Here is a 23,420-nt window from a genome sequence, read left to right as displayed (position 1 = left end):
GCGAGGGGAAGCGAGGGGGGCGAGGGGAAGCGAGGGGGGCGGTCCTCGGCCCCCCGAGCGCTTGGGTGGTCAGCGGGGCAGCGCCCACGGGGGGCACCCCCAGCCCTGCCCGTCACCCCAAAAGCCGCGCTGGCCCCGTGCCTCAGTTTCCCCATGGCTTCCCCAGCCCCACGGGTTCCTTGTCCGGCCCCGCCCTCGGCACACAGGCGATAAGGGGCTGCGATAAGGAGCCCAAATCCGGGGTGTCCCCCCCGATCCGGCTCCTCCCGGGCGCCGCTGGACTTTGAGCCGGGATCGAGGCCGGCGCCGCGGCTGAGACCGACAAACTCGTGACACCCACAGGCCAAAATGCCCCAAAATGGGGTGAAACCCCCCCAAACGGCGGGTTTTGCAGCACGATGTTGGTGCGCCCGCACCTCCCACCCGTCCCTTATTATGGTTTGGGGCAGAAAAAAAAAGTGAAAACCCTTTTTCCGGCGTTTTCCTACCCAGTTATTTGCAGGCTCCGGGCAGCCGGCGCGGCCAGGCTTTGGCTTCGGGGGAGCGGCGGGGGATGAAAAGGCCAAATTCCTCCTGGGTTTTGCTGGGGAAAGAGGCCCCGGATGGGAAACACTCCTGGAGCCGTGTGAAACCCCTAAAAATCCCTGATAACGCCCTAAAAACTTTAAACCCCTTAAAAAGCCCTCTTTAACCCATTTTAAACCCCGTTAAAACCCCTAAACCCCCCCACTTCTAAAATCCCCTTAACCCCCCCATAAAAATCCCTAAATAAAAACCCTTAAAAAACATTAAACCCCTCTAAAAAATAACTTAAAACCCCTTTAAAGCCCCTAAACCCCCTTACAGACCCTGATAACTCCTTAAAAAACCTTACAATGACTGAAAAAAAAAAAAATCTTTAAACCTCCTTAACTCCCCCTTAATGCCCCCCAAAAAATCCTTAAAACACCCTAAAACCCCCTTTAAAATCCTCTTATAAACCTTTAAATTCCCTTAAAACTCCTAAAATCCAAGGGAAACCCTCTCTCTTTGCCCCCCAAATTCCCTCAATCTCTGTGAACCAGTGGGAAACACAATATTCTAGAAAACAAAAAAGCACATATTTTTATTCAAAACCCCACGAAAATCCCCATAAATCCCTGAAAAAAAGGGGGAAAAAAGCATCCGAGGTTTTTTTTTAAATTTCCCCCTTTTTTTCTTTCCCAAACCTGACACGACCTTTAATTCCTCGCAATAAATATACAAAAATAGAATAAATTAGGTTAAAAAATACAAGGCAACACTGGCAGATCAGCATTAAAAGGGAACAAAACCACCCAAAAACCCGGTGGGAGAGGAATAAATAGGGAGAAAAAAAAAGCAAAAATAAATCAGTTTTGGGACTGAGCCCTTTTTTTCTTGAAATGTGGGGGGAAAAATAAGAAGAAAAATCCCTCCCCCAGCTCCAAACGAGCTTGAAATTCCATTTTTTTAGGGGGGAGGGCAGGGGCAGCACCTGTCTCATCCCCAAGCACGGGGACAGTATCAATAATAACACTATTAAAAAAACCCTTAATAATTACAGAAATAATAAATAAACCCCTCGGGGAGGAGGGGGGGTCTTCATGTGGTGTTCTGGGGTGTTTGGGGTCAGCCCGGGGCCCCCCCGGCGCCCGCCTGCTCCTGCAGCCCCAGCAGGCTGTAGGCGATGCGCTTCTGGTGCCCCGGCAGCCGCACCCCGATCCGCTTGATGTCCCTGGGAAAAGGGGAGAGGAAATCAGGACTGGTGGAGCAAAGAGCCTGGAACGGGGCTGGCAGGGGATGGGTCCAGCGACAGCCCCACCCCGGGCTTGGGGGATCCCCAGGAGCAGCGTTCCCGGCGCGTGGATGGGTGGGTGGGTGGATGGACATGGCTCATCCCGAGGGAGGGATGGACATGGCTCATCCCGAGGGAGGGATGGATGGACGGACATGGCTCATCCTGAGGGAGGGATGGATGGACATGGCTCATCCCGAGGGACAGATGGACACGGCTCATCCTGAGGAAGGGAGGGATGGACATGGCTCATCCCGAGGAAGGGGTGGACAGACAGACATGGTTCATCCCGAGAGAGGGACAGATGGACATGGCTCATCCCGAGGCATGGATGGACAGACATGGCTCATCCCGAGGCATGGATGGACGGACATGGCTCATCCCGAGGCATGGATGGACATGGCTCATCCCAAGGGATGGATGGACGGACAGACATGGCTCATCCCGAGGGAGGGATGGACATGGCTCATCCTGAGGGACGGATGGACGGACATGGCTCATCCCGAGGGACAGATGGATGGACACGGCTCATCCCAAGGGATAGATGGACGGACACAGCTCATCCCGGCCTCTCCAGCCAAGGAACATCTAATTTTATCCCATCCCCCGGGCTGCCAAGGCCACGGAAGTGGTTTCCGTTCCCAGCACATCCCTGTCCCACGGGAGCTGGAGGGGGGTGTGGGGACAGCGTGGGGACACATCACGGGAATGGCGTGGGGACAGTACGGGAATATCAAGGGGACAGCCCAGGGACAGCCCAGGGACAGGACTCACTCGCTGGTCATCTGCAGGACCTTCTCGATGGTGCTGTAGCCCGAGGCCATGAAGGTCTCGGTGTACTGGGGCATCCGGATGGACTCCAGCCACTCCGGGACGGAGCGGAATGGGACGCCCTCGGAGCCGCTGGTGCTGGGCAGGCGGATGGACACCCTGGGGAGGCGGACGGACAAATGATGCAAAACCAGAAAGATGCAAGAAAACGGCGCAGAAACGTGAGATTGGAAAAATGATGTGAAAACAGAAGGGTGTAAAAATGATGCAGAAAGGAAACGATGCAAAAAACGGTGTCCAAATGGAGGGATGTGAAAAAATAATGCAAAAATGGGGAGGTGCAAAATAAAGTGAAAATGAGAGGCTGCAAAAAATGATGCAGAAATGAAGCAATGCAAAAAATGGTGCAGGAACGGAAAGGTGCAAAAATGGGGCAGGAATGAAAGGGTGGAATAAAAAGATGTGAAAATGGAAGGATGGAAAAATAACACAGCAAAAAATAACATGAAAATGGAAAGATGAGAAATTCTGCAGAAGTTGAAAGGTGAAAAAAATAATGCAAAAACTGGTAGATTGCAAAAATAGCGCAGAAGTTAAATGATGCAAAAAATGATGTGAAAGTGGAAGGTTAAAAAAATGATGCAGAAATGGAAGGATGCAAAAAATTATGTGAAAAAGGAAGGCTGGAGAAACTCAGAAATTGGAAGATGCAAAAAATGGTGCAGAAAAGAAAGGATAGGAAAATGATGCAGAAATGGGGAGATGTCAAAAAATAAATGCAAAAATGAGATGATGAAATGACGATGCAAAAAGTGGAAGTGTGAAAATGGGGAAGTACCAAAAAACGATGCAGGAATGGAGATGCCAAAAGCAACGTGAGAGTGCCGAGATGCAAAACCCAACCCAAACCAGCACCACAAGAGTGCAAAAAATGCGAAGATGAAAACAAAATGATGGAAAGATGGGCAAGGATCAGAGAATCCCAGACTGGTTTGGTGGGAAGGGATTTTAAAGCCCATCCAGTCCCACCCCTGCCATGGGCAGCGACACCTTCCACTGTCCCAGGCTGCTCCAAGCCCCGTCCAGCCTGGCCTTGGACACTGCCAGGGATGGAGCATCCACAGCTTCTCTGGACAACTGCTCCCTTCCCACTTCTTGCCCCCACCCCATCTCGGTGCTCCCTGCACTCACCGGGGGTCGAAATCCGCCAGTGCCTTGAGGGAGTCGGGGGCGCGGATGAGTTTGTCGAGGATGCTGACGATGTCGGCGAATTTGGGGCGCCGGGAGCGCTCCTGCTGCCAGCACTGCATCATCAGCTGGTAGATGGCCGAGGGACAGTCCAGTGGCGCCGGGAGGCGGAAGCCCTCGTTGATGGCCTTCATCACCTACACGGAGGAGGAGGAGGGTCAGTGATGGTCTCCCAAACAAGCTGCTCATTCACAGAATTCCAGAACCGTTGGGGTTGGAAGGACCTTAAAGCTCTTCTCATTGCAGCCCCTGCCATGGGCAGGGACACCTGCCACTAGACCAGGTTGGTCCCAGCCTTGTCCCACCTGCCCTTGAACGTCTCCCAAAAAACTGGTGATGGTGGAGGGTGGGCTCTCACCTCGTGGTTGGAGAGCTCCCAGTAGGGCCGCTCGCCGTAGGACATCACCTCCCACATGACGATGCCGTAGCTCCAGACGTCGCTGGCGGAGGTGAACTTGCGGTAGGAGATGGCTTCGGGTGCTGTCCAACGGATCGGGATCTTCCCGCCCTACGGCAACACCGGGCTCAACCCTGCACCCCCAAAAGAGCCACCTCCACCATGGCCAACCACCTCGCCTTGTTCAACCACCCCAACATGGCCAACCGTGATGGACAATCACCCACCTTGGGCAACCACCCCAGCATGACCAACCACCCCCTCACCTTGGCCAGCCACCCTTCCATGGCCAACCAGACACCCTTCCATGGCCACCGCCCCGCCGCAGTGAGACTCACGCTGGTGGTGTAGGTGGCTTCGGGGTCATCTTCCAGCACCCTCGAGAGCCCGAAATCGGACACTTTGCACACCAGGTTGCTGTTCACCAGGATGTTCCTGGCGGCCAGGTCTCGATGGACATAATTCATGTTGGCCAAGTACTTCATGCCGGCGGCGATGCCCCTCAACATCCCCACCAGCTGGATGATTCCAAATTCGCCCTCTTTTTCCTGGGAAAAGGAGAGAATCCAGCCTGGAATCCACCTGTTGTCCCACCTCCCATGGTGGGTGTTGGAGGTTCCACCACCCTGTGGTCGTTGCCACCACATGTCACCTACCCGCAGGAATTTATCCAGCGCCCCGTTCTCCATGTACTCCGTGATGATCATGAAGGGCTTGTCTGTACAAAAAAAGACCCCAAAATAGGTAAAAGCCCCCAAAAATATCCCTCCAACCCCCCCAAAAAAGTCACCTCCCCCTAAAATCTCTGAATCTCCTACAAGCCCTCTCAAAATCCTCAAAACCCCATGCCTGATGCCCCTCAAAAAACCCCAACCACCAAAACCAACCCCAACCCTGTAAAAATAATAAAAAAACTCCAACTACCCCCAAAAGCCCAAACCCTCCCAAATCCCCCCAAAAACCCCAGACCCCCAACTCGCCAAAAGATCACCTCCAATAAACATTCCCAAAATAACAAAAAGCCTCAACCCCTTACAGACCCCAATAACCCCCAACTGCCAAAGCCCCAAAATAACTCCCCGAACTCCTACAAAAATCCCCTAAGCTCACCCTAAAATCTCCCAAATAAACTTGAATTCCCCCCCAAAAAAACTCCCAACCTCATCCCCCAGAACGACCCAAATTCCCCTTTGCCCCGTTGCTCAAAACCCCCTATTTTTATATCGCTTTTTTTGGGGCGTTTTGCTGGGAAATTGATGTGGGATTTTTTGGGGGGAGGACAGGACATAGAGGCCACTCACACTTGGAGACGACACCCTCGAGGCGAATGATGTTGTGGTGGCAGAACTGTCCCATGATGGTGGCCTCGCTCAGGAAGTCCACGCGCTGCTTCTCCGTGTACCCCACCTTCAACGTCTTGATGGCCACCGGCACCTCCTTCCTGCCGCGCTTCAGGGTGCCCTTGTACACCTCCCCAAATTCACCTGCTCCGAAAAACACGGGGCGCCCTTAACCCCCCTGCCCCACCCCGATTTCGGGGTGTCTCTGGGGGGACAAAGCCACGCACCGGCGCCGATGACCTTCTGGCGGGTGATGAAGGACGGAGGGATCTCAGTGGTGAACTTGAGCATGGCTTGGTTGGGGTCTTCGTACGTGTGGGGATCAACGTAGGTCTTGAGGGGCTTCAGCTGGTCTGGGGGTGTCAAGGAGGGGGTCAGCACCCCTGTCACCCCCCACCCATCCCCGTTGTCCCCACTGTCCCACGGCTCACCTGACTTGGAGAAGTAGACGTCCTCGGCGGATTGGCGTGGCCGCGACCTCCTCCTCCTGTGGAAAAGCAGCGTTTTGTCCCAAAAGATCATCCCTTGCCCATATTTGGTGGTGGGACAATGACATTTTGGTTTTTTGGGGGTTCTCTGGGGGGGTTGTCTCCTTACCGCCGGAGGATGTAGAGGATAGCGGTCAAGAGCAGGACGACAAAGACGACGCCGGCGACGCTGCCGGTGATGACGGCGGCCGATGCCGTGGCCTCGGAACCTGCGGGGACCCGGCCGGGTGAGCCCTGCAGCCCCTGGAGCCCCCACCCCGCACTCCCGACACCCCCTGGCCCCTCCTCACCCTCGGGCAGGGTCTCGAACTCGTGCTGGGGGCTGAAGGCCCCCTGGCCGTCGGCGGTGAGAGCCTGGACCCGAACCACGTAGGCAGTGCCTGGGGACAGCTTGGGCAGGGTGACAGAGGTGCCCTCGCAGCGCAGCACCGAGTAGCTGTTCTCATCCACCTGGGGACATGGCAGGGTGACGCTGGGGTGACACGCAGGGAGGGGTGGCACGGGTGGGGCAAAGATGGAGGTGACATGGATAGGGAGGTGACAGGGATAGGACAGGGATGGGGAGGTGACAGGGATGGGGAGGTGACAGGGATGGGACAGGGATGGGGAGGTGACAGGGATGGGGAGGTGATGTGGATCAGGGCAAGGATGGGGGGTAACACAGATGGAAGGGACAAGGACGAAGGGATGATGTGGATGGTGACATGGATGGAGATTGCATCAACAGAGGTGACACAGCTGAGGGCAAGGATGGAGATGGCACGGATGGAGGGGCGGGTTTGGGGGTGTCAGGCTGGGTCACCTTCTTGCTGTAGGTGACCTCGTACTTCCAGACCCGGCTCTGCTGCCGCAGCGGCACCGTCCAGGACAGGACCAGGCTGGTGGCCGTCCGTCCATCCAGGCTCACCGATGTCACCCGGGGGGGCTCTGCCGTGGGGACACATAGGGACGTCACTGAGGTGTCCCTGGGGGGCCAGGGACATCAGGGAGGTGTCCCCATGGGGGATAGGAACATCACAAAGGTGCTCCCATGGGGGACAGGGACAGCAGAGATGTGTCCCCACCACGGAGGGAAGGTGTGGGAGACGCCGGTGTCCCCTCACCCGTCTGATTGACGCTGATGGTGGCGCTGGCCACGCTGCGCTGCTGGCTGTAGGGGGACACCCCGTTCCGGGCCTCCACCGTGAAGGTGTAGTTGACGTGCGGCTCCAGGTCGGTGACAGTGACCCCCGTCCCCGTGAGCCCCCGGGGGGGCTGCGAGAACCGGACCCCCCCGTCGCAGGGCCGGCACTCGCCGCTCTCGGGCCAGCACTGCTCGCAGGTGACGCTGTAGGTGACGTCCTCGCGGCCACCGGGGTCGGCGGGGGGGGCCCAGCGCAGCTGCACCGCGGCTCCCAACCCCACGGCCGTGACGGCCTGGGGGGGCGAGGGGGGCCCTGCAGGGGACACAGGGCGGGGTCAGGGGACAGGGCGCTGCTGTGCCTCAGTGTCCCCCATCCGAAGGTGACTTACGGGTGCAGGGGTGCTCCGGGGGGTCTTCGGGGGCCCGGAAAAATCCGTCCTCACACGGGCAGGTGGCGGCGGCAGCTGGGGCGGGCAGGGTGTGGGGGGGACAGGGCTGGCAGTCCCCTGAGGACACCGCAGCCTTGAAGGTGCCAGGGGGACAAGCTGGGGGGGACACACAAAGTGACACCGGTGAGATCCCAAATCCCGCTCCCCATCTGCAGGGTCAGCACCCAGCAGGTGGTGGGGGGGGAACACCCCACAAGCACCCAGGGAGGAGTTTAGGGGGGTTCTCCTCATTTTTGGGTCCAACATCTCATTTCTTCAACTCAAATGGGGAATTTTAGGGTATTTAATCTTATTTTGCAGCTTTTACTTTATTGGGACCCTCCCAGCCCACCCTTCACCTGGCTGAGCTCTCCCACACTCACTACACTGGTGATGCTGAAAGATGAGGATCCAGGGCTGGGAATTTTGGAGCCAACACCTCATTGCTCCAAATCAGGAATTTTTAGGGCATTTCACCTCACTTCTGCAGCCGCTGCCCCACCCTCCTTCCACACTCACTGCACTCAAGGCTGAGGATCCCAGACCGGGAATTCTGGGGCCAAACCCCCGTTCCTCTTCCCTCCCACCTCATCCCTCGGCACACACCAAGCTGGCCCATCCTCAGACCCCGCTCAGTTTGCCCCCAATCCACACCTTGGCAGGAGTCTCCCAGGCTCTGGAAGCCGGCCCGGCACAGGCACTCCCCGATGGGCACGAGCCACTCGCCGTCGGCGTTGCAGTGCAGGGCCGGCGCCTGCTCGGCCACCGCCTCGGCCACGCACGAGCCCCGCACCTCGGCCAAGGTCTGCGAGTCCGCCCCGGCCACGGTCTCCGGGAACTGCGCCATTCCCCGGACCACGGCCGGGCACCGCTTGTAGTAGACGCGCACGGAGAGCAGCGCCACGCAGGCACCCAGGTCCTGGAAGGCCAGGTAGAAACCCTTCCTCCGGAGCGGCCCCACCGACCGCACCTCCACGTTGAGCTTCACGTTGCGGGTGGCGAAGTCCTCCTGGACGGTGATCTCGTCCGGAGCGATGGTGTCGATCTTCCTGAACTGCCGCTTCTGGAAGTTGGTGCCGTAATCCACGTCGGACTCGGCGTAGTAGAGGTTGAAGGTCTCCTTGCAGGAGCCGCCGCCGGCCGTGGGGAAGCTGTTGCAGTCGCGCACGGTGAACTGCAGCTCGATGAAGATGCGCTGGGCCACGCCGCGGTAGATCCAGTTGGTGCGGAGCCAGTTCTCCTGCTCGCCCTCCAGGACGTTGCACACCGAGTACATGTAGATCAGGGAGTCGTTGAGGACGTTCTGCAGCTGGTCCCACTGTGCCCCGGAGACAGAAACAGGGCTATGGGGGGGAACTGAGGCGTGGCCCCCCGTCCCCAGGGATGGGCTTGTCCCCATCTCCTTCCCCCTGTCCCCATCCCCACGGAGGTCCCCAGACACATCCCGGAGGTCTCCAACCCCATGGATGTCCCCGTGTCCATCCCCATGGGTGTTCCTGGTCCCAACCCAATTCCAGGTGTCCCTGTCCCCATGCCCATGGGATGTTCCTGTGGTGGTCCCTCCCTGCAGATGCTCCTGTCCCCATGGGTGTCCTGTCCCCATTCCCACGGATGCCTCCAGGCCCATCCCCAGGGATGTCCCTATTCCCATGGAGAGGTCCCCATTCGCTGTCCCCATTCCCCACGGAGAGGTCCCCATCCCCATCCTGGCGCTGGCCGCTGGATCCGGGGGTGCTCACCCCTTTTCCGTAGGGATGGGTGAGCCAGCCCAGCTCCCCGTGTGCCTTGGCGAAGTCCAGCAGCACCACTGTGGGAGAGCAGAGAGGAGAGGCATGTCAGGAGATGCCACCAGCACCCATGGACGGCCCCAGGACCTGCAGGTGCCACCAATACACCCCTTCGGCCCGTGGATGTCCACCAGGACCTGTGCGTAAACCCTGGGACCCACAGATGTTTCCAGGACCCGTGAACGTCCCCCAGGACCCACAGACAACCCCAGGATGTGCAAACACTCCTGGGATCCACAGATGTCTCTGAAATTCATGGATGTCCTGGGCACCCAAAGATATCCCTGGGACCCAGAGATGCCATCAGGACCCACGGATATCCCTGGAACCCACGGATACCAGGAGGTTCCATGGATGTCCTCAAGACCCCTGGATGCCCCTGGCACCCTCAGATCCACCCCATCCCCACAGACATCCCCAAGAGCCACAGATGTCCCCAGGACCTCCAAACATTCCCAGGCCCCACAGATGTCCCTTGGGTCCACGGAACCCCGCATTCCCGGGAGATTCCGCTGGAAGAAGGCCCCCGGGGCCGCCCCCAGAGGCGGGGAAGCCGCGGGGCCCGGCGGGACCTGCCCTGGCACGCCGAGGGCGGTGGCCGGATTCAGCGCCGGGAGAGGAAGAGGAGGAAGAGGAGGCCGGGGAGGGAGTGGGGCCCCCCCGGTGAATCACCCCCCAGGAATGTGCCCGGACGCCCGGGTTCAGCGGCGGGATGGGTCCGGCGGGACGGGGGAATTTCGGGACGGATGGGCCCCCCCCGGCTCCCACGGCTGAGCACGGACGGGCTCGTGGCGGGTCCCGAGAGGGTCAAGCCTGGGGGGGACCCCAAAACCTCCCTGGGGGGAACCCCAAAAACTGCCTGGGGGGGGGACACGGGTGGCTGCACCGTCCCCCCCCGCGCCGTGCCCGGGGTCAGGAAGGATGCCGGGGCGGATATCCCGGTTTTCCTGAGGCTGGAAATCCCCCCCGCGAGCCTCCGGAGAGCGGAAAGCGGCGGGAGCCGGAGCCGGAGCGGGCGGGGGGTTCCCTGCGGGTGCCCCCGGGGGTGGCTCTGGGGACACTCCCGAGGCTGGGGCTGCTCCCGGGACAGCGCCGGGGCCGCGCCCCCGTGCCCGGAGTCACCTGTACCCCCCGCCACCACCACCACCACCACCATCATCAAATTCTCCGTCGCCTTCGTCACCCCGGCCACGGCCGCCACCACCTCCAGAGCCACCACAAATGCGGCCACCAACTCCATCACCGTCCTCCCCGCCACCCCCGCGCTCCGCAGCGGCATCCCCGTCCCATTCCCTGTCCCCTTCCCTGCCCTGCCCCAACCCCATCCCGCCCCAATCCTGTCCCGATCCCAGTCTCGGTCTGAATCCGAATCCCATCCCATTCCCAAAGTGAGCCCCAATCCGACCCGCTCCGCTCCCATTCCTGTCCCCATTCCAATCCCATCCCCATCTCCACCTTAATCGGCATCCCAATCCGAAAATGAATCCCATCCCAACCTCGTCCCTTCCTCAATCTCACTCTGAATCCCAATCATAATCCCAAAATGGATCCCATTCCAATCCCAATCCCACTCCATTCCCTCCTCTTTAACTCCATTCCCCACCTCAGCTCACCCCAAATCCCACTGGATCTCGCCCTTGCCAAGCAATGGGAACCAATCCCCCATGAATCCCCAAATCCCACCACTCTCCCTTTCCCCCCACGCACTTTCTAAACCCCGAATCCCAATATTCCCTCCTGGGAAGCAGCACTTTGGGAACACACCCCAAATCCCCCAACTGCCACGGGGTGACCCCCTCTGCTGTTCCCCCAGCACTTCCAAAATCCTCATTTTAGGGTTTTTTTACCCTATTTTTAGTTTTTAGGGAGAGTTTTCCATCCCAGCCTCTGATTTATTTGCATTTGGGGCTGGATTCTTCCCCCTTACCCTCGAAAAAGGACGGATTAAAGCCGGCAGACAGAACTTAAAGAAATTTAATCTTTAAGAAATTTTAAAAAGTGAATTTCCCCCCCTTTTTTTGCCCAGCCCTCCCAAACTAAGCCCCAAAATCACTGCGGGAAGGGTTGCGAGGTGGAGGCCGAGACGCTGCTTGTTTTCTCCCAGCAATTTTTTGGGATTTTCCTGACATTGTTTTCCAGCTCTCTGGCCGGATCCTACCCGGCCCTGCACCACCCATGGGAAACGCTGCATTTTAAGGTGATTTTCTCCTTCTTGGGGGTTTATTTTTTAATCCCCCCTACCCTCACCCCTCTGCCAGCATCTTTTGGGGGGGCTCCCGGCAGGATCCGGCGCCGGCGCGTCAGTCGGACGCTCGGCATGGGAAAAGTTGCCCCAAACTCTTGGGTTTCCCCTTATTTGAGCGTTTTTCCTCCCCATTTACAATTTTTTTCTCCTCTATTTTAGTTCTCCCCCTATTTTAGCTTCCCCCACCCGTATCCTTAACCCCCCACCACCTTTTAAACTCCCCCCCACCCTTACTTTAACTTTCGCCCCTTAATTTAACTTTCCCCCTTTTAATTTAAACTTCTCCACCCTTAACTTCAACTTTTCCCCTAATTTTAACCTTTTCCCCCTCAAAACGCGCTCCGGCACCTGCCGATTCCGCACCGCACCCCAAACCGTGAGGGGGAAGGAGGAACCCCCATCACCCTTTACCCTCTGAGCGCTCCCCAACCCCTCAGCTCGCCCCAAACCACCCGAATTTACCCCAAAACCACCCCACCCTTGGGGGGTGCCCACAATAAAGGAGTTTCGGGGTGTTCCCACCCCCCCAAAAAAGAGCGGGGGACTCACCTTCCTCGGCGGCCAGGGGGCTGAGGGCGGTGAGGAGGAGGAGGAGGGTGAGGGCCGGCGGGGTGCTCGCCATGGCGGGGCGGCTTCGGGGGGTCCCGGGCGCGCCCCACGAGCGGCGGCCCCGCGGGGTGTGCGGGGGGTGTGGGGCGCGGGGCCGCGCGCCCGCTCCTGTTCATTCATGCCCCGCTGACGTCACCGGCCACGCCCGCTCTTAAAGGCGCAGGAGCCGCTCCCAGTACGCACCAGTACGGCACTGGGAGGGCGCGCGCCCGAGGGTGGGACGCGGCCGAGTGGAGGAGAGCGGGGGGGTGTGGGAGCCCCCCCCAAAGTGGGGCACGGCCCTGGAGGGGGTTTGGGGGTCCCGCGGCCCCGCGGGGACCCCCTGGGCCCGGCCCCGAAGGGGTGAACGCGACCCCCCCCCCCGCCCCCTCCCCTTTCATTCATGAATCGGCGTGGGAAGGGCGGGGGGCGGCAGCCAATGGCTGCAGGGGGCGGGGCCACGCGGTTACTACCGGCCACGCCCCCCGCCCACCAGTTCGATACTGGGGGGTTTTGGGGGGGAACCGGTTTGGGGGGGGCTGCCCGGCCCCCTCGGGCCCCAGCGCCCCAAATCCTCAGCACCATCGTCCTCATGATCCCGCAGCACCCCAAATCCCACAGCACCCCAAATCCCACAGCACCCCAAATCCCACCACCCCAGCGCCCCAAATCCCTCAGCGCCCCAAATCCCACAGCACCCCAGCGCCCCAAATCCCACAGCACCCCAAATCCCACCACCCCAGCACCCCAAATCCCTCAGCACCCCAAATCCCACCACCCCAGCACCCCAAATCCCGCAGTACCCCAACTGCTGCACCATCCACAGCACCCCAAATCCCGCAGTGCCCTCAATCCCATCACCCACAGCACCCCAAATCCTGCACCATCCGTTGCACCCCAAATCCCATAGTGCCCTAATCCCATGAATTCCAGCACCTCAAATCCCGCAGCAGCCCTGTCCCCATGATGACGCAGCACTCCAAATCCGGCATATCCCATAGCACCCCAAATCCCACAGCACCCCCAACCTCTGCAGCACCCACAGCACCCCTGTCCCCGTAATCCCTCTGCAGCCAAACCCCCCAGGATCCACAACAGGCTCAGCACCCCCATTCCATGATCCCAATGAACCCCCAATCCCCCAGCATCTGCAGCACCCCAAATCCTGCAGCACCCCCATCCCATCCCCAGGATCCCACTGCACCCCAAATCCCCCAGCACCCCCAAATCTTCATTACCCTCAGCACCCCAAATCCCCGGCACCCCATTCACCCCCAGTCCCCCCATGCCCCTCAGCACCCCCATCCCAACCCCGAATAGGACGACTCAAGCCAGCCGGGGATCTTTTTCATAGAAAAACGCAGATTTTAGCAAAAGAGCACCTTTACCCCTCCCAGCCCCCCAAACCCACCCCAAGAGGGGGCTCAGATCGGGGGGTCCCCCTTGTCCCCCGGGGTGATGCCGGCGGTCACTTGGTCGCGCCGCCAGAGCCCCTCGACCAGCGCGTCCAGGACAGGGGCGACCCGGGCCAGCCCCGCCCGGGCCCCGCCGGCCCCCGGGGCTCCCCCCGCCCGCAGCACCCGCAGCCCCCACGTCCCCTCGAAGGCCCTCACGTCCCCCTCCGTCACGGCCGCGTGTGGGGCCAGGTCGAATCTGGGGTGGGGAGGGGACACGGGGTCAAGGGAAACAGCAACACCCTGAAAAATCCCCCAAAAACCACCTAAGATTCAACGGGAGTTGTAAACCCATCGGTGTAATGAGGTGTGAGTGTTCTCTGCCTGCCCAGGGATTGAGGGGTTTGAAATCTGGGGGTGCAAACCTGGTTGTGCGGGGACACGGGGTCAAGGGAGACACCAACACCCCGAAAAATCCCCCCAGAAAGCACCTAAAAAGAAATGGGAATCGTGAATCCATTGGTGTAATGAAGTGTTGCACGTTCTCAGCCCGCTCAGATAACAAGCGCTGAGAAATCTGGGGGTGCGAAGCTGCTTGGGGGTCAAGAGAGACCCAAAAACTCCCCCCCAAACCCCCTGAAAATAAGCGGGAGTTGTGACCCAAAAAAAAACCCCAAAACCCCCTAAAAAGTCAATGGGAGTTGAGGACCCGTCGATGTAATGAGTGTTGAACATTCTCAGCCGAACGAGGCACTGAGTGGTTTGAAATCTGGGGGTGCAAACCTGCTTGGGGGGTGGGGGGCACAGGGTCAAGGGAGGCACCAACACCCCAAAAATCTCCTCTAGGGTTACAAAACCCCCTAAAGCAGGAGCTGTGAACCCATCGGTGTAGCGAGTCGTGCACGTTCTCAGCCCGCTGAGATACCAAGCGCTGAGAAATCTGGGGGTGCGAACCCATTTGGGGGGGGGAGAGGACACAGGGGCAGGGAACACCTAAAGAAAACCCCCAAAACCCTGACAAAATCATCAGGAGTCGGGGTATCCATCGGTGTAACGAAGTGTGCCCGTTCTCAGCCCCTGTGATGCCAAGCGCTGAGAACCCCGGGGGCGCAATCCCGCTCCGTGGGGTACCGTGACCCCCCCAGGGAGACACCCCAAAAGGATACTTGGTGCCCACGACCACCCTGACGAGGCCGCGGTCCCCGGGGCCCAGCACGCGGCCCATGAGCGCCGGCAGCTCCTCGAAGGACGCGCGGTCCGTGAAGGAGAACAGGAACAGGGCGGCATCCGCCTCCTCCTTGCAGGCCTGGGGACGGGGACACCCCCTCACCGCGGGGTCCTGGATGTGTCCCCCACCCCAAAACGTGTCCCCCTCTCACGGGCAGCAGATGCTCGAATTTCCTGAGCGCTCCGTCGCCGCAGTCCCAGAGGTGCAGCTGGAACAGGACGGGGCGGCCGCTGGCGCGGGGCTTGGCCGGCCAGAACAGCGTGGTGGCCTCGATCCCTGCGGGGACAGGCGGCACCGTCACCCGCGGGGACCCCGCGTCCCCCCCAGGGGGTACCCAGGGCCTCCTGGTGGGCGGGGGGCGCGGGGATCCCCCCAGGACGTACCCAGGGTCTCGGGGTGGGCGGGGGGCGTGGGGGATCCCCCCCAGGACGTACCCAGGGTCTCGTGGTGGGCGGGGGGCGCGGGGATCCCCCCAGGGGGTACCCAGGGCCTCCTGGTGGGCGGGGGGCGTGGGGGATCCCCCCCAGGGTCTGGTGGTGGGCGGGGGGCGTGGGGAATCTCCCCAGGACGTACCCAGGGTCTCGTGGTGGGCGGGGGGCGCGGGGGTCCCCCCCAGCCAGGCCACCAGCGCCGTCTTGCCCACGCCGCTCCGTCCCGCCAGGAAGAGTTTGTAGGTGACCGTGGGCACGGCCAGGGCGGGCGGCAGCGCCGGGCGCTCCAGCAGACCTGGGCAGGGGGCTCAGGGTGACTCTGGGGGGCTGGCAGCCCGTGCTGGGGGGCGCGGGGGGCACTCACCGAACGCTCTCCGCTGGTTCTTGTGGAGGATGGAGTCCAGGTAGGGGCGGCCGGCGGGGGACAGGAGCCAGCCCGGCTCCAGCTCCCGGGCCTGCTCTGCCATGGCCCCCAGACCTGGGGGACGGGAAGAGCCCCCCCTTCCCCCATGGGGCCACTGCACCCCGCAGCTGTGGGGTCCCCTTCTGACCCCACCCCTGCATGGGGTCCCTAAACATCCCCCTGAGGCCCAGCATCCTCCCATGGGGTCCCCAGAACCACCGATGGGGTCCCTGACTGACCCCCTTCCATGGGGTCCGTGCCCTCCCCATGGAGTCCCTGCATCCTCCCATGGGATCCCTGACTCGCCTCTGGCGTCCCAAAGCCCTCTCTGGGGTCCCTGTGTCCCTCTCTGGGGTCCCACCACCCTCCCATGGGTTTCCTGACGCCACCATGGGGGTCTCTGCGCCCCCTGCGACCCCTGCACCCCATCACAAGGTCCCTGACCCCCCCAGCAGGATCCTGCCCCCCACCCCCGGGGCCCCTGCACCCCCTACCGGGTCCCACCACCTTCCCATGGGTCCCCTGCCCCTCTCGGATCCCTGTGCCCCACTTCGGGGTCCCTGACCCCCCTCAGCGTCCCACCGTCCTCACAGGGGGTCCCTGACAGCCCCACACGGAGTCCCTGCACTCCTTCATGGGGTCCCTGACACCTCCACGGGCTCTGTGCCCACCCAGGTGACTCCGTGCCCCCACAACATTTAAGAGGGGAAGAATTCGGCCCCGTGTCCCCCTCCCCGGACCCCCTGCCCCCCCAATCCCTCCCATGTGTTGCCCCCCACACCGATTTTCCCGCGCGCCCCCTTTAAGACGCGGCCCCGCCGCTCACCTGAGGCCGCTTCCGCCTCGCCGTGACGTCACGAGGAGGGGCGGGGCACAACGGAAGCCACGCCCCCAACAACTGCGCGTGCGCGGATGGCCCGGGGGGGCGCGCAGCGCGACCCCGGCCCGGCGGGTTTTGGGGGGTCCCGAGCTCCAGCCCCCCCGGCTCCGGGGCCCCCATCCCAAATTACTGGCACTCGAATGGTTTGGGGTCCCTCATCACCAGCACTGGCGGGATGTGAGGTCCACATCTGCCAGTTTTCCCGGGCTTTGGAGCCCTCATCCCTAATTACTGACACTGGAATGCTTTGGGGTCCAGCATCTCCCCCACACTGACAGGACAGAGGGTCGCAATTTCCAGCCCCAGCAGGCTCGAGGGTCCCCATCTCCAACAGGCTGTGGGATCCCCAGTTCCCAGCACTGGCACGATTTGGGGTCCTCATCACCTATTTCCAGCCCCAGCTGGCTTTGGGGTCCCTATCCCCAGTTTTCAGCCCCAAAAGGTTTTGGGGTTTCCAGTTCCCACTGCTGAGAGGCATTGGCATCCCCAGTTACCATCCCAGTTACCATCTCCAGCAGTCTTTGGGATCCCCGTTCCCAATTTCCATCCCTAACAAGGTTTGGTGTCCACAGTTCCCAGTGCTGACAGGCTTTGGGGTCCCCATCCCTAATTCCCAACCCCGGCAGGACCTGGGCTCCCCATCCCCAGTTCCCAGCCCTGGCAGGCTTTGGGGTTCCAATCCCCAATTTCCATCCCAAAGAGGGTTTGGGATCCCTGAATTCCCAGCTCCAACAGGATTTAGGCTCCTCAGTTTCCAACCCCAACAAGCTTTGGGGTCCCCATCCCCAATTTCTGGCTCCAGGAGGCTTTAGAGTCCCAAATTCCCTGTGTCCCTCTTTCCCCCTCCACGGCTCCAACATCCCCTGGCACAAATATTTCCCTTTTCTTACCCAAAAAGACCCCAAACCCCCCCTTTCACCCCCAAACCTGTGGAAAGCACAGCAGGAAATTCCCCTCCACGTCATTCCCACCCCGCCCCTCCCCAAATGCACCAACCATCCGCTTCTTTTCCTTTTTATTTGTTAAACCACTAAAAATTCGTCGGGATGGGGGGGAGGGACCCCCATGAACCCCCCCCCAAATGTACACAAGATTTTAAGTTTCACCGGAATCGCTTCCCACTCCTGCGCTCGGCCCGGGAATGCCGGCGGGGGACACCTGAGTGGCGGGGGGGACACCTCGCTCACAGCACCAGCGGCTCCCGCGGGGTTCGGGGGGCAGGGATCGGAATGTGGGGTGGATCTCTCGTTAACGGCACAGAACATGCGTTTATCGGCCGCTCGCTGGGACCCCGGGAGCGGGGGAGGATGTAAACGTCGGGAGAACACCCCTGGGGGATGCTCCGGAGGGAGAAGGACATCAAGGCGCCATCCATCCCCGGTCTGGACTCATTTTTTGGGGATGGATGACAAAAAACATGCAAAGGGGACGTGGGAATCGATGCCGAAGCCTCGACCGCCTTCCCCGCGGCCACGCTTGGAGAAGGAATATTCCACAGCTCACTCAAGGTGCTCCTGAGGTTTGGGTTTGGGTTTTTTTGGGGGGAAAAAAATTGCGTTTTGCTTTCCCTTAGGACAAATCGAATCGTTTTGGGATGAATGGCAGAGGTGGGATTCGACGAGGGATTTATTTACAGAGGTGGAAACGCCGCGGGTGAAGCAAACCCCTCCCCATCCCCACGCGGCTGGGATGGGATTTAAGGCTCCGACCGGCAAAAAGCTCAGTGGGAATGGAGGACAAAAAAAAATCGGGAAGAAGGGACCACATCATGGCGCTGCCGGCGTGGGGAGGGTTCCCTGTTTTTAGGGTGCTGGAGGTTGTTGACCAAAACCTGGCAGAATCTGCCCCGTTTTCCCCCCCTTTGGAGGGGACAGGGAAGGAGGGGGGTTGTCCCAGAAGGACGCACAGGTTCAATCCCTTCGGATTTGGATTTAATCTTTGCGGAAGGAGGCACGTGCAAAGATGAGGCGAAGTCACTGCATCGAGGCTGCCCTCAGATTCACCAGTATCCATCCTTTTCCCTGGAAAACCCACCCTGTTCCCAGGCTCCGAGGGGCTGGTTCGGCCTTGAACAGGTTTGGGCCATCGAGTGGAATGAAACCTTTAAGTCTAGAAGGGAATTGGCAGCCAATTCTCTCAGTTTTAGGGGAATAACGGGATTCTCAGGGTACTTTTTGCTGGTCAGCTGGGATCGGGGCTGATCCTGAAGCCTGATCCAGCAGGGCAGGGAGAGGAGGGATGCTAACAATCAAGATTTTTGGCATTATGACACAAAAAAAAAGTCCTTTCCTCCTCCTTTTGGTCCTGCCTGGAGGACAGGGATGAGAGCGGCAGGTGAGAGGCAAAATAAAAAGGCATCGTGTTTGTGTCGAGCAAAGGCTGGCAGCGCCGGGAGATTCCCAGTGGGATATTGCTGCTGTTTTCCTGATGGAGTTGAGCATGGAATTAATCAAGCTAACAGACTCCTGCCCGCTGGAATTTGGGCTATTCCTATAAAACCACTTCTACTCACAACCCACGAGGAGTTTTGGAGAGACCAAGACTTGCAAACGCTCGGGAAATAAACCCACGAGGATCATCCTGGCTGGCAGAATTCCCTGGCCGCTCACCCCAAATCCTCGGGTCCTTCCCCACCTGTAAACACGACTCGCTCAACTGGGGTCTTACTGGGAACTGTCGGGGCAGCGCTGGAGGGTTTGCTTGGACTTTTATTGGTTTCCTGCTCCCTAATTCACAGTTTGAATGCCTGCGTGTCGGGAAGAGGGCTCGGGAAGGAGGAAGAGCCGCGGGACGGAGGGGACGGGTGGCGGTGGCGGGCGGGGGCCGCATTATCTCTTTGCTCGCACAAAGTACAAGGCATTTGTTTTGGGGTAATATTTGACGTTTTGTTTCTTGTCCATGAGGCCACCGAATATGATCAGCTCCCCTCGGCCTTGCACCACCGTGTGTAAACTGGTCTCGGGCGGCCCCACCACGGAGCTGCTGTTGAACACTTTCCACTTGACTCGTCCCTGCTCCTTGGTGTCCTTAATGTCCAGCACGTACATCTGCATGGGCTTGCAGTTCATGCTCTGGTACAGCGGCTTGCCCACGTTCAGCGACTGCGGCGGGTGGTGCCCGAGGCGCCGGGCGATGGGGGGCAGGGAGTGCCCCTCGCCCTGGGCAGCGCCCGGCCGTGCCGAGCCCGGCTCGGCGCCCGGGGACCCCGGGGACGACGCCAGGGGAGGGCTCAGCGCGGCCGAGGCCGAGGCGGCCTTGGAGGAGAGGGCTTTGACGGCCTCGAGGCTGCGGCGCAGCGCGCCGGGGGACACGGCCCCGGGCAGGGCGGCGGCGGCGTGGGGCGGGGTGTGGATGCCGTTGGTGTGCTCCGGGGGGTTCCGTGTGCCCGCTGTCCTGCCCTCCGCGCCGTCCAGCTGGCACAGGAGGGACGTGGGCTTCTGCTCCCAGCTCAGCTCGACGGAGGCCAGGCGCAGATCCCTCTGCTCCGGCAGCGAGCCCCGGCGCGGCGCCAGGGCCAGCCCCACCTTGAGGTCGAATCCCTCGGCGGCCGAGGGGGTGCTGGGGGACAGGACCTGCACGGGGCTGTCCAGGGAGGCCCCGCCGGCTGGCGCCGCTCCGGGGGACACGGTGCCGCCGTTGAGCACCGGGGAGCTGTCCCCTCTGGCCGGGGACAGGCTGCCCTCCCGGGAGCCCGACGGCGTCTGCCTGCGGGGCCGCAGGGTGCCCCAGCGGCCGTTGACGCAGGGAGCCTCGTCCGTGTTCCTGACGGGAGACTGGGAGCGGTATTCCCGCGTCTCGGGCACCAGGGCGGGCGGCGTGGCGCTGATGGGAGAGGGGCGCGAGTTCAGGCTGGGGCTCAGCGGGGCTCTCCCGCTGGGAGCTTGGCTGAAGACCACGACGCACTGTCCCACCTGTGGAGAGAGCAGGGAACAGACGCCAGGATGACCCTTTGTGCTGGGGAGAAGCGGTGATGGAGCGTTTTGGGCACGGAATAAAGATGGAGGGGTGTCTGTGAGGGAGCGGGGACCCCGCGGTGTCCGTACCCTGCACGCGGGATGGCACCACAGCTCCGGGGCTCCGTGGTCCTCGTTCTCCACCTTGAGCGGCTGCCACGTCCAGGGGTTGGCCTGCATGTGCAACAGCCAGGCGTCTTTGAACAGCTGGGAAGGGAAGGGTGACAGATTCAGGAGTCTGGTCTGGGGTTCAGGAGCCCAGGCTGAGGTTTAGGAGCCCAGTTTGCTGCTGGCTCATCTCATCAGGGCGATGGTGGGAGTGGTGCTTTGCTGCTGCAGACAGAGGATGCTGAGCCAGGTCAGGAGCTGATGGCCCATGAGTGACCACACCCCACTGTGGCCACGGATAAATCCCTTCATTTCCATCTGGTGTCCCAGGGCAAAGTCAGGGCTCATCCTGATGAGCCTCAGTGAACCCAGGGAGCTGCTCAGAGAGCGCCTGGGGTGATTTTTATTAATTAAAGCAGCTCCAGCAACAGCTAAACAGCTTCTCTGGGAAACCTACCGGGCGGGCGCCCAGATTTGAGGAATAAAATGCCACCAACGTGCAGAGTCCCCCCATCCCAAATCCAGCCCCCAGGTGACAGGGAGATGTCGGTGTCCCTGCTCCCCCAGGGTACTCACCGCATTGGGACCCCCGCAGCCTCCGAGGATTAAAATGGTCTCGTTGTCTATCACGATCTGGAGGGGACAAAGGAGAGTTTCAGCCCGGGAAGGATTTTTGGCCAGGCCTCCAAGGGCAGAGAGGGGCAGGTTCTCAGCTGCACGGGTGCTGCTGGGCTCCGTGTGCCCCGGGACGAGGAGTGGAGCTGGGATGGAGCCGGTTTTGCCGGGCCCGGGGCAGAGCGGGATGCAGGGCTCATCCCACTCCTTGTCCCAAACCAGTTCCTCTCACCGGGGGGAGCAATTGCCCTCCTCAAAGCACCAGGGACCCCACGCCCCTCTGCAGGGAGAGGGGAGGGGGAGGGTTTGTTTGGGAGGGCAGGTGCTGGCAGCAGCGTCTGATCAGTGCTGCTGGTGGGCGAGAGATCCCCGCGGGCTCCTTTCCCAGGGCATGGAAAGGCACGTTCCGGCACGGCCCATCCGAGCCCTGCTGGGTGCCCTGCTGGGACCAGCCACGCTCTGGGAATCACTGACCATCCTCCCAGATGAGGACACCTGCATCAGGCCAAGTGACAGCCACGAGCTCCCTGCCCTGGGCAGGCGCCGCCAGAGCCGTGCGTGGAGTGGGAGCAATCCCGAGTCCCTCGATCCCGGGATTGGGAGAGCGGAGCCATCAGCAGGGCCCGGAGCCAAACCAGGCTGTGCTGCCTCTCCATTGATCTGAGACGCCACGGGGGATGAGTGGGGTAAAACAGCAATTTGTTCATTAGAGCTCTGAGTCACTGGGGAGATAGGGAGTGTGCCCACAGCGAGAGGGAAGAGGGCCCGGCGGGAAGGGCTCCGCAGGTAGCTCGGGAAGGAACCTGTGCAGAGCTGCCTGCAGCTGCAGCGAGGCCGTGCCTGGTTTCTCTCTGGCTGAGCTCACCTGGGACTGGCCCCCACGCGGGTGAGGGCTGGGCCCGGAGATGCTGGGCTTGGACCAAGCCCACTGCTCCAGATCCAGCACCCAGACGTCGTTGCTCCTGCAGGGATGAGACAACACGGGCTGAGGATACAACCAGGGACGTGGAACTCGGGCTCAGGGCTGTTTTATGGCAGAATTGGGATTTTTGCAGGCTGGAACCTTGGGATTTGCTGCAAGCGGCGAAGGGTGTGCTAAGGCAGTGGGCAGACCCCAGTATCTTGCAGAAAATTCCTCATGGGTGACCCCAGGACCATCCCAACCCCCTCCTGGCTCACAGGGGCACTTGCCAGACACCCTCACCCCAAACTTACATCTGCCGAGATCCAAGGGAGCCCCCAAAAACGATCATTTTGTCCTCGATGACACAGGAGGAGTGTCCTGCCATGGGAGGGGGGCCGTGGGTGGTCATGATGCAGTTCCACCTGGGAAAAGAGGCAGGAAGACATTCCCCAATGAAGGAAAACACTGGATGAAAGGCCAAACAAAAAACCCCAGTGGCCTGCGAAGTCCTCAAGAACACATCACAGGGGAAAACCACAGGGAAAACCTCCAAATATCCAAACAGCAATGAAACTAATTAGAAATCCCAATGTGCTAAACATTTTTAAGGCATGACCAAGTCCCATGGCCAAGTTGGGAACATCTCCCCTTCCAATTAAGTTTGCCTCGAATTCTTTCCAGGAGGTTTAATTACAGAGTTGTAACGACACTGCCCAGAGTGCACTGGATAATTGATACTTGGGAGGATGAAAAGTTCTAAGTGCAGGAGGAGCCGGAACCTTCTCTTTGATACAGCATTCTCCTTCTCACACACAAGATCAGTGAGAAAGCCGGGTCTAAAATCAGCCAAATGGTGTTTAAAGGGGAAAGGAAAATTCCTGCCAGCTCCGTGGACACTGCTGGATGCTCCAGGCCCGGAGCTGTAAAGGCAGAGGTTGAAATGATGGAGAAATCTGATTTATCACATCTCCCTGAGGGAGCTGAGTTTTGGATCACCACTAAAAACAAGACCTCCAGCACTTCAGGCTTCTCTCAGAAACACCTCAGTGCTCCCAGCCAAAGCGATTAGGCATTTAGAACACCCAGGTTTCCCACCTGGATGGGGATGCTCAGGCAGTCTGGAATATTTAGGTACAAGTCCAGAGCGTTACGGAAGCAACCAGCACCCACGAGGTGCTTGGCAGCACCCTGTCCTCAGCCCGGCTGCGCTTGCGTGCCTTTTTTTGTTTCAGAAAGAGCGTTAGAGACACACCTGGGAAACCAGGACCACGCACAGCTTCCCAGGCATTCCTCC

General features: G+C 60.3%; 3 protein-coding genes across 7 annotated transcripts in view; all 3 read right to left on the bottom strand.

Annotated features, from left to right (window-relative positions):
• Positions 1-1,418: 1,418 nt before the first annotated feature.
• EPHA2 (EPH receptor A2) lies at positions 1,419-12,461 on the bottom strand. Its single transcript, XM_048326562.1, has 17 exons — positions 12,172-12,461; positions 9,330-9,397; positions 8,245-8,908; positions 7,552-7,707; positions 7,143-7,475; positions 6,842-6,966; positions 6,330-6,489; positions 6,149-6,248; positions 5,983-6,038; positions 5,779-5,904; positions 5,513-5,695; positions 4,868-4,929; positions 4,550-4,759; positions 4,173-4,322; positions 3,758-3,951; positions 2,570-2,725; positions 1,419-1,735 (listed from the first exon to the last, which is right to left on the bottom strand). The coding sequence occupies exons 1-17, from the start codon at positions 12,242-12,244 to the stop codon at positions 1,630-1,632; spliced, it is 2,922 nt and encodes a 973-aa protein (XP_048182519.1). The 5' UTR covers positions 12,245-12,461; the 3' UTR covers positions 1,419-1,629.
• A 1,114-nt stretch (positions 12,462-13,575) lies between these two features.
• Positions 13,576-16,554, bottom strand: CPLANE2 (ciliogenesis and planar polarity effector complex subunit 2). 4 transcript variants are annotated; one of them, XM_048326311.1, is made up of 6 exons: positions 16,493-16,554; positions 15,628-15,741; positions 15,406-15,558; positions 14,984-15,108; positions 14,771-14,910; positions 13,576-13,863 (listed from the first exon to the last, which is right to left on the bottom strand). In XM_048326311.1, exons 2-6 carry the CDS (start codon positions 15,728-15,730, stop codon positions 13,635-13,637), a joined length of 750 nt encoding a protein of 249 aa, XP_048182268.1. In that variant the 5' UTR covers positions 15,731-15,741; positions 16,493-16,554; the 3' UTR covers positions 13,576-13,634. The 4 variants fall into 4 exon arrangements, with proteins under 4 accessions (XP_048182268.1, XP_048182267.1, XP_048182266.1 ...); XM_048326310.1 differs by having other exon boundaries at positions 15,628-15,764; positions 16,493-16,529; XM_048326309.1 differs by lacking the exon at positions 16,493-16,554 and having other exon boundaries at positions 15,628-16,117.
• A 1,532-nt stretch (positions 16,555-18,086) lies between these two features.
• The window catches only part of FBXO42 (F-box protein 42), a 48,092-nt gene continuing 42,758 nt past the window's right edge, over positions 18,087-23,420 (bottom strand). For both annotated transcript variants that reach the window (XM_048326615.1, XM_048326614.1), the window contains exons 6-10: positions 22,438-22,548; positions 22,088-22,184; positions 21,184-21,240; positions 20,590-20,706; positions 18,087-20,457 (exon numbers count right to left, since the gene is read on the bottom strand). In XM_048326615.1, coding sequence (XP_048182572.1) covers positions 19,375-20,457; positions 20,590-20,706; positions 21,184-21,240; positions 22,088-22,184; positions 22,438-22,548 — 1,465 coding nt within the window. In that variant the 3' untranslated portion in view covers positions 18,087-19,374. The remainder of the gene's footprint in view (positions 20,458-20,589; positions 20,707-21,183; positions 21,241-22,087; positions 22,185-22,437; positions 22,549-23,420) is intronic.

This window comes from Corvus hawaiiensis, chromosome 22 (genome assembly GCF_020740725.1).
Source record: "Corvus hawaiiensis isolate bCorHaw1 chromosome 22, bCorHaw1.pri.cur, whole genome shotgun sequence".
Lineage (NCBI taxonomy): Eukaryota > Metazoa > Chordata > Aves > Passeriformes > Corvidae > Corvus > Corvus hawaiiensis.
Note: the sequence above shows the minus strand (reverse complement) of the source record. Positions and strands in the feature narration are given on the sequence as shown.